The sequence below is a fragment of the Anomaloglossus baeobatrachus genome, chromosome 8 (genome assembly GCF_048569485.1).
Source record: "Anomaloglossus baeobatrachus isolate aAnoBae1 chromosome 8, aAnoBae1.hap1, whole genome shotgun sequence".
Lineage (NCBI taxonomy): Eukaryota > Metazoa > Chordata > Amphibia > Anura > Aromobatidae > Anomaloglossus > Anomaloglossus baeobatrachus.
In genome coordinates this window covers 36,537,006-36,549,074 of record NC_134360.1, presented here as the reverse complement: position 1 = coordinate 36,549,074, position 12,069 = coordinate 36,537,006, and the positions used below count along the sequence as shown (strand labels likewise).

The 12,069-nt window shown below is 46.8% G+C and overlaps 1 protein-coding gene across 1 annotated transcript in view; it reads left to right on the top strand.

Moving 5' to 3' along the window:
* The first annotated feature begins 337 nt into the window (after positions 1-337).
* Positions 338-12,069, top strand: part of LOC142249993 (IgGFc-binding protein-like) — a 24,801-nt gene continuing 13,069 nt past the window's right edge. Inside the window, exon 1 of the mRNA XM_075322056.1 lies at positions 338-425. Coding sequence (XP_075178171.1) covers positions 338-425 — 88 coding nt within the window. The remainder of the gene's footprint in view (positions 426-12,069) is intronic.

Below are 12,069 nucleotides of genomic sequence, written 5' to 3'. Positions count from 1 at the left end.
GTTGATAATCTGATTCATATCTAGTCTCCCCAACATTGCCAGGTACTCCTGGCCAAATTTCAGGGCCCCCTTGGCTTTAGTGGTCTTTGCTTAAACCATACCTGCCGACTCTCCTGGAACACGGTCACGGAATAAAGGAAGATGTCCTGTTACATAATTACTTAGGTTGAAAAAAGACCTAGGTCGATCTAGTTCAACCTTCCTCCACCTGTTCTCCTATGAGTCGTCAGTTCTCACAGTTTCTGCTAAAATTACCCAAAATGCCCGGAAACCATTATTTGGATGGAAGGCTTGAAATGGGCCAAGGAGAGGTACAAAGGGGGAGGAAGAGGCACAGATGGACCTAAGTGTGTGCCTACAGATGAATATTGTTGGGTGGTTCCTCCTGGAACGTTGCCTTGGAAAGTTGGCAAGTATGAATCATGGTAAGAGAGCGCTAGTACAAGGGTCAACATATTTTGTGGGATGATTTAGTGAATCCTGCTTTGAGCAGGGGGTTGGACTAGATGACCCAGGAGGTCCATTCCAACTCTAATATTCTATGATTCTACGATTCTATGATATTGAGCTGTGGCTGAGAGTCGTAGTTTTCCAATAGGGAACCACAGTTTCGAGACCACTGACCATGTGTCATGCTAGGTACCGGGAAGTACCAAGCGAACGACGAAAGGGAAGGAAAACTTTGTGTTTAGGGAAAGGGAGGATGGTGACCCCTGACCAAACCTACTGCTGGTCCCTGTGGTCCCTCACCACCCTAGATAGGTTCCGCACCCAAGCGCCAAGCCGGATACCTGACCCCAGGTACCCCTAGTGCTGGGCCCTAAATAGGGAATGGATGGGATGAGCTCTTCGTCAACCCCACTAAACACTAAAGCAGACATTAAGGAGGACACACGGGGAAAATGCATTAACTACTTATCGACAGATGACACAGGTAGTGGTTCAGCAAAGTTATCAGCAACAATACCACAGAGGAGTACAAACCTCCTGCTTGCAACCAAGGCCTGAATGAACTGAAAATATCACCAGCACCAGTCCAAGGAAGGAAGGGGTTAATAAGCACCAAGATAATGGGTGGAAGACGAGCTCCTGCTGGGTCCAAAAGAAAAGAGATGAATCCAGCAGGAAAGCTGCTTATACCAATAAATACTAACAGCAGGAACAATGGAAAGTCAGGGAGCATCTGCACAGCTAAACGCTGTGACCTTCTGTGGCCAGAAACCACATGACTATCTGTCACCCGTGACACCATGGTGCTATATTCAAAAATATCTGAAATTTTCACAGTAGACAAATTATGCAACCTCAGAAACATTGCAGTAGGAGTATTGACGTGAGGCGGCAGTCTCATTGACCCTGCAATCAATTCTTGGTGGTCTTCACAACACCAGATCTGATCATACGCTTTCTGACACCTGTCCGTCTTCCGTCAGATGTTTTGGGGGTAATATGAAATGTTCTATTTGTTTGGAGCCAAGAACTGTATTGGTTTTATGTGTGTAAGACAGTGTAAATGGTGTCACAGCAAAAAAAACAAGTTTCTTCATGAGATTGGTCGTAAATACTTTGCTGGTTACAGATCACACTTGGCGCAACACGCTGGATGGTTGCAGAACTTGGTTCTACTGTACCTTAAATCTTGAACATTGGTCTGCCAGGGCCAGGCCTGTGAGCCAAGAAATGCCCCTAGAGTCAGGTTGCTGGCAAAAAGACTAGTGCCTTCTGTTGAACCGTGGCCTATTTGCTCTGTGGGATGCCAATCCTTGCCTTGTCATTTCTTGTGGGACGGAACCGGTCACCTGGTATAGATCTGCTCTGCAGCTATGTGTGGGCACCTGGGCGGTCGTGAAAGCAGGACCAGTTCATTGCTCTACTCAGCTTGGGCTAATGTCAGGCTCCTTATGCCGCCAGTACACATTACCAACATGGCGTCCCACCCTAGATAAATCCGCAGGTTTTAGCAAGTACAGACACTCCCCATGTTATCCTGTGGAATTTGGGGAGTGCTGTATCAATGCTGCGGTATGTGCGGCCGCGGAATATGCTGTGGATGTCCCGCAGCCGCACGTAACTGCATGTCAATTATTCCTGCGGAAATACCTGCGGAAATCCCGGCCCTCCACCATAGAGATAGAGGCCGGGACTGTCCGCAGGTTTACCGCAGATATTTTGCTGGAATCCCGCAGCTATGTAAAGCTACGGATTCCAGGGAGCTGCTGCGGGAAACCTGCGGACATACCTGCGGATATATAGCGGGTACAGAGTCCCGTGAGCACATAGCCTAAAAGTGACTACACTGAGGATTATCAGCCTCACTCAGGCTCACCACTGAGAAATGCATTACCACACTGCCCCCTAGTGTTGCAACTTGCAATGACTCTTGTAGAAGAAGCTAAACAGTGCAAGTGATATAACAAAAAATACAACTGGGTGCTGAGGTTTATAAAACATTGAATTAATGTTTTTTTCTTTTTATTGCTAATATATGGGCTATACTTATAAATTTGAGGTTTTTAGCGCACATGTATGAGCCAAAGTAGCCGTGCAGTTCCCTGACTGAGCACTTAGGTAGGTTATGCTCCGCTCCTCCTCCGGGGCTCAGTTCTTGCTGTCTGTCTATTAAAGCGCACCAAGCACCAGGATTTTCCTATATAACCTAAAGCCAGTGCTATACTGGAACTATCATACTGATTCTATACATACCTTTAGTGGTCAGCTCAGATGTATAGGTTTTGAAACACAAGCAAGTAAAGTTTGGAAAATGAGCAGCTTTTTGAGTGACAGCAGCTGCCAATCAGCTGATAGCTGAGGTTGGTATTCATAGTGATTTCCGTCCCCTGCCTGTGCGTCATCCCACTATTATGTATGCTAATTCCATTATAGAAGTGCTTTACTAAGGTTGCGGTTAAATCCCAGTGGCTAGAAGGACCTTGGGCGTGGCCGGCTTGCATAGTGGGCATGGTGATATTTCCTCCCATCCACTATAATCATACAAGGGGGGCCTCGCCTCCCCCTGCACCCTCCATCTGGGGGTCTTACTCCCAGACCCCCGCTTCTATTATAATCAACTCCATGCCCACGTGGACTTAAAAAGAATACTATATCTTCCTGGTACCAGCTATGTTGGCAGAGGCCCCACCCCTTCTGATCACATGGGCATGATGTCAGCAGAGGTCCCTCAGGCCACTGGGATTTAGACGTTACCGTTTTACTAATGGCTGTGCCTATAAATCATGGTGGCTAAAAGGACATGTGCTGATGTGATACCCAAGTAAAACAGAAGGGACGGGGCCTCAGCCAACATAGCTGATACTAGGATGCAACATTATTTTTCTGTTGACTGAGGCCCCACCCCTTCTGGTCACATGGGTATGACATCAGCACGGGTCCTTTTAGCCACCATGATTTATAGCCACAACCTGGAATTAACATAAATAATAGATAGTAGAAGGATGGACAGGCAGGGAATGGGCAGGAATCACTATGAATACCCACCCCAGCTATCAGCTGATCAGTAGCTGCTGCCAATCAAGAAACTTCATTTTACAAACTTTACTTGCTTGTGTTTCAAAACCTATACATCCGAGCTGACAACTAAAAGGTATGTATAGAATCAGCCTGATAGTGCCAGTATAGCACTGGCTTTAGGTTATATACAAAAATCCTGGTAATTAGTGCGCTTTAAGTCATTGGTTGTAACTTAAGAAATCAAGGTGAAAACCTCAGCACAGAAGAAGATAGAAAAAAAATGGGTCTTGCTGCAATGAGTGTATATTATTTTGATCCGGCAAGGAATCAGAACAGATATGATCCAACGTTTCGACCAAAAACGGTCTTTTTGAGGGACATCTAAGGTGCATATAAGTACAGAATAGATACATTATATGTGTTATTTACAAAACAATGTACATAAAATATAAAAAAGCCCACAAAATAATAATATAAAATGATATACAAAGATTATTATCAAAGACGGGGTAAAGGGAAGGGGATGTGGGAGGAAACGGAAATGAGGGGGTTTAGGGAGAGTGGAGAGGGAAGGGAGGATTAAGGGGTACTTTGCACGCTGCGACATCGGTAACAATGTGTTACCGACGCTGCAGCGATAGTCCCCGCCGCAGGTGCGATATCTTGTGATTGCTGCCATAGCGAACATTATTGCTACGGCAGCTTCACACGCACTCACCTGCCCTGCAAAGTCGCTCTGGCTGGCGACCCGCCTCCTTCCTAAGGGGGCGGGTCGTGCGACGTCACAGCGACGTTACACAGCCGGCGGCCAATAGAAGCGGAAAGGCGGAGATGAACGGGACGTAAACATCCCGCCCACCTCCATCCTTTCGCATAGCCGGCGTGAGCCGCGGTGACGCAGGTAAGCTGTTGTTCCTCGCTCCTGCGGCTTCTCACACAGCGATGTGTGCTACCGCAGGAACGAGGAACAACATCGTACCTGTCATTGCAGCGGCATTATGGAAATGTCGGACCCTACACCAATCATACGATAACGACACTTTTGCGCTCGTTAATCGTATGTAAAAGGATTTGCACGCTACGATATCTCCAGTGATGCCGGATGTGCGTCACTTTCGATTTGACCCCACCGACATCGCACCTGCGATATCGTAGTGTGCAAAGTACCCCTAAGGAGCAGAAGGATATCAGGTAAGATGGTTAATTATTAACTGCTTCAGAGCAAATATATAGGTATATACAGTGCTTGTTTTGTAAAAAAAATATTTGCTGGTACGCATCTCTGAGGCGAGGAGCAGGGGGGGTGCTGTTGGGCGCCGGCGTCCGAGATTGAGGAGCGGGGGGGGGAGGATCTGTTAGCCAGCGACCGAGATTGAGGAGTTGGGGGGTGTGCTGTCGGGGATCCTGTGCACGGTTTACCTTTTGAGGCACAGTGCGGCGGAAAACGGCAGTCCCCATACAGCTCTGCCCCCCTGGCCGCATTGCCGCCCCCCTGAAAATATTGCCGCCTGGGTAAACTGCTCAACTTGTCCAATGGACGGTGCGGCCCTGTTTCTCATTATTCAGTTTTGTAGTCTGTACACTAATTTCAATCAAAAACTATGTAATTCAGATTTCAAAAGAAAAATAAAAAATGACTAATACTTTATAATTCTAAGAAACACCAAATTTCAACCAAATTCATCAGGATCATTAACACTAGCTGATGCAGGTTTGATAGTTTTAGAACCGGTGGCCATGCTCTGCTCTATCATCTGATTTGTTTCTGTCTCCACGTCTGTTCGGGGTCTTTTGCGTAGCCGCACCGACCGAGAAATAGTGTGTTATTTTATCTAAAACAAGTTTGACAAAACAAAACTCAATGAACCCTGCTCCCTCCATTCTCCATCCCCCTGTTCCCTCCATCCTCCTGCTCCCTCCATTCTCCAGCCCCCTGTTCCCTCCATCCTCCATCCCCCTCCATCCTCCATTCTCCATCCCCCTGTTCCCTCCATCCTCCTGCTCCCTCTATTCTCCATCCCCCTGTTCCCTCCATCCTCCTGCTCCCTCCATTCTCCATCCCCCTGTTCCCTCCATCCTCCTGCTCCCTCCATTCTCCATCCCCCTGTTCCCTCCATCCTCCTGCTCCCTCCATTCTCCAGCCCCCTGTTCCCTCCATCCTCCTGCTCCCTCCATTCTCCATCCCCCTGTTCCCTCCATCCTCCTGCTCCCTCCATTCTCCAGCCCCCTGTTCCCTCCATCCTCCATCCCCCTGCTCCCTCCATTCTCCATCCCCCTGTTCCCTCCATCCTCCTGCTCCCTCCATTCTCCATCCCCCTGTTCCCTCCATCCTCCGGCTCCCTCCATTCTCCAGCCCCCTGTTCCCTCCATCCTCCATCCTCCTGCTCCCTCCATTCTCCATCTCCCTGTTCCTTCCATCCTCCTGCTCCCTCCATTCTCCAGCCCCCTGTTCCCTCCATCCTCCATCCCCCTGCTCCCTCCATTCTCCATCCCCCTGTTCCCTCCATCCTCCATCCCCCTGCTCCCTCCATCTTCCATCCCCCTGTTCCCTACATCCTCCATCCCCCTGTTCCCTACATCCTCCATCCCCCTGTTCCCTCCATCCTCCATCCCCCTGCTCCCTCCATTCTCCATCCAACTGCTCCCTCCATTCTCCATCCCCCTGGTCTCTCCATCTTCCATCCCCCTGCTCCTTCCATCTTCGATCCCCCTGATCTCTCCATCCTCCATCCCCCTCGTCTCTCAATTCTCCACACCCCTGATCTCATCTATCCCCCCTGCATCCTTCTTCCCCCTGCACAGCTTGCCGCCCTCTGCACCCCTCTCTCACATACCCTGCACTCCTCCATCTTCTCCAGCTTCTTTCCCGCTGGGCAAAACTCCATGGCTCCGCCCACCTGAGTCACATGTACGTGACATCATCACAGGTCCTGCAGCTCCAGTAGCTGCTCTGCTTGTGCCTCCACTCCACACATGGCTAATTTGTATAGTTTACAAATTAGCCATGTGGACAGAGCCAGAGGTGCTGGCCCTCAGTGCTCTTCAGATTTTTCGGTATGCCGTACCGGCACGTACCACCGCAAATAGAGCACTGGGTATATATGTCACGGGCGTCTCTCTGCTATATGAGACTTGTGACAGATCCAGGACTTGAGAGTCATTTTCCATTCTTGACTCTCAATATTAAATGATTACTTTCTTTTGGCAGTCATGGGGTTAATGTCAGTATTCCTTGCCAGCAGCTTCTGACTCCCGGTCAGGTGTTTCCGGTTTGGGATGACTACCAGTCCCTTTATATTAGTTATATATCGGTTAGACTCTGCCATTTGGAAGCTGGGCCAAGAGGTGGAAGGAGCTGCTGTAATCCTCTGTTGAAGTTACTGATGTGGCTGCAGTCTTGGCAAGGACTGCCACAGTTTATCGTTGTGTTTCCCTCTGTCTGTTTTCGTTCCCTGGTGTGTTGTTTTAGTGCAGCGGTGGGGCTAATGTCTCTTACCTACCCGTTCAGTAGCCAGGACTATACAGGTTGCTGCTCGACGACAGCTGAGAAACCTCTATAGGGACTGGCTAGGAGTGAAGGGTACAGCGGCAGGTAAGTGGAAGATGTATGCATCTTCCCTCACACTAGCATCAAGGCCCACCATTGTTATAGTGTCCCTAAAGTACCCAGTGCTTATCGTGGTGAAATCCCTGTGTGTTGTGTGTTTTGCCCATGCCGGACCTTTCCCAAGTCCATACGTGACAATATACAGGATAACCACGAAGTCAGCAAAGAGATTTCATATGTGATCGGACTTCTCGTGTATCAGTGGATCAGAGAAGAGGACCTAAAAGTACATATTCGGTAATATATGGTGCGACAAGTAATTTTTACAAAATTTATACCCGATATACAAAATTGCAAAAGTAATGATATTGAAATTGTATTCAAAGATAAGGACCAAAGAATGATTAAGGGGGGCTGGGGGGGAAAAGGGTGGAGAGAGGGGGGGAGGGTTTAGGAAAGAGGGAAAAAGGGATAAAAGGAACATAAAGATAGCGGGCAAAATGGTCAGCTTTCAGACGTGATAGAATGAGCCGTTTTACTCAGGATCTTCAGAAACCATTATCTTCATCATCATTACAACTTATTCTTGGTTGGCCATCACTGACCCGAGCCTTTGCATGGCCATCACTGACCCGTGCCTTTGCATGGCCATCACTGACCCGTGCCTTTGCATGGCCATCACTGACCCGTGCCTTTGCATGGCCATGACTGACCCGTGCCTTTGCATGGCCATCACTGACCTGCGGCTTTGCATGGCCATCACTGACCTGCGGCTTTGCATGGCCATCACTGACCTGCGGCTTTGCATGGCCATCACTGACCCGCTCCTTTGGTTTGACATCACTGACCCGCGCCTTTGTTTGCCATCACTGACCCGCGCCTTTGTTTGCCATCACTGACCCGCGCCTTTGGTTTGCCATCACTGACCCGCGCCTTTGGTTTGCCATCACTGACCCGCGCCTTTGGTTTGCCATCACTGACCCGCGCCTTTGGTGTGTCATCACTGACCCGCACCTTTGGTTCGCCATCACTAACCCAGGGCAATCTTCTGTATTGACACTCTGTTTCATTGATACTTTTGTTTGTTTTGTTCGGTGATAGCCAATATGTTCTTGCACAATAATTAGTTTCAAGCACAGAACTTCTGGAAAAATTCTCCTGAACGTCAGTTTTCCCTCCTGTGTCTGACAACCAAAGCTTCGTATTCATTTTATCATGTTTCATTTTGACTCTAACCAATCGAATGTGTAATGAAAGAAGAGAAGAAGCATCCCCGCGGGTCTACTACTGAGATATATCATGGGTTGTGTGCTGGACAGATGTAATCCTTGTGCTGTTTATGTAAAAATGTTCTCATTAATATGTTGTGTACTATGCGCACTATTGTGTTAAGGCCGCTGGAAGCTGCGGACATCCAGCTGTGTTTGTAGCTCCATGGTCAGGGGAAAGTTTGCTCTTGACTGCCATGCATCTGTAGCTTGTCCCAGGGTTAGGGGATAAGTGCAAGGGTATTTCTTTATTATTGCATTCACACACACACACACACACACACACACACACTCGTGGACCAAACTGTTAGCAGCCTTGAAATTGTTAAAGAAAACTAAGTAAAATATGTGGGCAATATTAAAATCACACCTGAATCAAATCAAAAGGGGGAGAAGTTTACTTAATATTTTCATTGTATATCTGTGTGTGCCTCACTAAACATGGAGAAGAGAAAGAGAACTGTCTGAGGACTTGAGAACTAAAATTGTTGAAAAATATCAACAATCTCAAGATTACAAGTCCACCTCCAGAGATCTTGAGAGTTTTTTTGTCCACAGCGCTGTAGATAATCTCCCTGGATGTGGACGTCAGACGAAAATTAATAAAGGATTGCAATAAGAATTGTCCAGATGGTGGATAAGCCCCAATCAAGTTCCAAAGAAATTCAAGCTTTTCTGCAGGCTCAGAGGCATCAGTATCAGGTTGAAGTATCCTCCGTCCACATTAGAATGAAATTAAATGCTATGGAGGAGACCCAGGAGGACCTCACAGAGACAGTTGACACAGAGACAGAAGGAAGCTAGACTGCAGTTTGCCAAAATGTATGTGAGTAACTAAAATCCTTCTGGGAAAGTGTCTTGTTGATAAATGAGACCAAGATAAAGCTTTTTCGTAAAGCACATCATTCTACTGTTTACCGAAAAAGGAATGAGGTCTACAAATAAAAGAACACAGGACCTACAGTCACACATGGTGGAAGTTCTTGGGCTATTTTGCTGCTTCTAGCACTGGGTGTCTTGACTGTGTGCAAGACATCAAGAAATCTGAACATTATCAAAGGATTTTGGGTGCAATGTAGTGTCCAGTGTCAGAAAGCTGGGTATAGTCCTACGACAGAACTCTCCAGCACTTTGGATGGAAACAAAGCGCTGGAGAGTTCTGAAGTGGCAGCAATGAATCTGAATGTAAATCCCATTGACACCTGTGGTGAGATCTTAAAATTGCTGTTGGGAGAAGAGAAGACGCCTTCAAATATGAGAGACCTGGAGCAGTTTATAAAGAAGAGGTCAAAATTCCAGGTGAGAGGAGTAAGAAGCTTGTGGACGGGTATAGGAAGCGACTGATTGCAGTTATTTATTCCAAAGGGTAAAGAGTGAGCAACCAAATATTAAGTTGAGGGGGACAACAATTTTATCGGCCCATTTTTGGAATATATATATGAGACTAAGGGGTACTTTCCACGTTGCGACATCGCACCTGTGATATTGTTGGGGTCAAATCGAAAGTGACGCACATCCGGCGCTGGTAATGATGTCGCAACGTGTAAAGCCTAAGAGAGAAGATGAACGAGCGTGAAACAGTAAAAAATCGGTGATCTGTGTCACGTCGTTAATTTTAATAATGTTGGTGCGTCCGCAGATACGATGTTGTTCCTCGTTCCTGCGGCAGAACACATCGCTGTGTGTGAAGCCGCAGGAGCGAGGAACATCTCCTTAATGCGTCCACCGGCAATGCGGAAGGAAGGAGGTGGGCGGGATGTTTACGTCCCGCTCATCTCCGCCCCTCCGCTTCTATTGGCTGCCTGCCGTGTGACGCCGCACGACCCGTTCCCTTAGGAAGGAGACGGGTCGCCAGCCAGAGCGACGTCGCAGGGCAGGTGAGTGCATGTGAAGCTGCTGTAGCAATAATGTTCGCTACGGCAGCTATCACAAAATATCGCATGTGCGATGGGGGCGGGTGCTATCGCGCTCGGCATCGCTAGCATCGGCTAGCGATGTTGCAGCGTGCAAAGTACCCCTAACGGCCCTGTCACACACAGAGATAAATCTTTGGCAGATCTGTGGTTGCAGTGAAATAATGGACATATTGTTCCTTTTGTACACAGCCACAAAACTGGCACTGATTGTCCACAATTTCACTGCTGCCACAGATCTGCCACAGATCTGCCACAGATCTGCCACAGATTTATCTGTGTGTGTGACAGGGCCTTAAGAGAAAAAAACAGTCACACACTATAATGGCAGACTAATCAAGACCAAATAAGAGTTTTTTTAGAGGTGTTTGGCATATTAGAATGGCCATTGTAATTCCTGCCCAACAACCACGTCACGGCAACCTCCATTGCTGGGTCCTACTCTATACTGCCTTTGTATGGGCTCCTTAAAAACCTATATGAGATCAGCAAGTATCTATGCATAATTTATACAATGTGATATTCTGGATTTTATTTTTGATATTCTATCTCTCACTGTTAAAATTAACTTATTCTTGAAATTATAGACTGTTCATATCTTTGTCAGTGGGCAAACGTACAAAATCAGCAAGAGATCAAATACTTATTTCCTTTACTGTAGGTTGAAAAAAAGACCTAGGTCCATCTAGTTCAATCTTCCTCCACCAATTCTACATTTTGTCATTAAATCATTTATAACCCACAATGTTGTGTGCACTGAGGAAATCATCCAGCCCTTTTTTTTTTAAAAGCTATTATAGCATCTGCCATTACTATTTCTTGTGGTAGGGCATTCCACAGTCTGACTGCTCTAACTGTAAAGAATAAAGATGAGCGAATCTCAGGCTTGAGGCTTGGGGTTTGGGCTCGGGCTTGGGAAAAGAAGAGAAAATCAGTCAAATGAGTATTGCGCTGCACTTGTGTGTGTGTGTGTGATCATTTGCATCCTGCGAGGTGCGAGACGTGTTTTTTTGGGGTCAAATGTGGCTCACATTCAGCGTACTGAGATGTTTTGTTCACGATTTATTCCGATTAAGATGCTGTGCCATGACCTTAAAGAGATGGAACCTGCTCGGACACCCTCCAATATGGCTGAATTACAACAATTCTGCAAAGATGAGTGGCCAAAATAGCTCAAGAGCGTTGTAAAAGACTCATTGCCAGTTATCGCAAACGCTTGATTGCAGTTGGTGCTCCTAAGGGTGACCCAACCAGTTATTAGGTTAAGGGGCAATCACTTTTCCACACAGGGCCCTGTAGGTTTTGGATTTCCCCTTATAGGCCCCCTTCACATATTCATGTCTCCGGTATGTGTGAGGTCTGTTTTCACATGTACCGGAGACATGGGCACAATGCGTCTGCACGGAGGGCCATACTCAACTTTTACACGTCTGTGCAAAACGTACGTGGTTTTCACGGATGTGTGAAAGAGGCCGTAGGGTACTCTAATCACACTGATACACATTGACATGTGTGGTTAGATACCCAGGGGACAGGAGGAAGAAGCAAAACCCCTCGCCCATGGCTGCTGCCCCTGAGTAGAACGGAAGCAGAAAGTAAAGCACTAAATGTGTGATATTTATTGAGACAATATCTCATACAAGGCTATATGCTTAGTTTATACCATCAGTTTGGGCTGACACACTCTTTTTTTTTCTTTTAAATGTTTTTATTAATTTAACACAAAGTAATATGAATATAACCAGACATGTTATGAAAATATACATTGCTGATTTTAGTAGACACACTCTTTTTAAGCTGCCAAAAAGCATTTATGATTATAAGAATTTGTCAATTGTTTCCAATGGTATCAAGAAGCAAAAAAACCCAACAA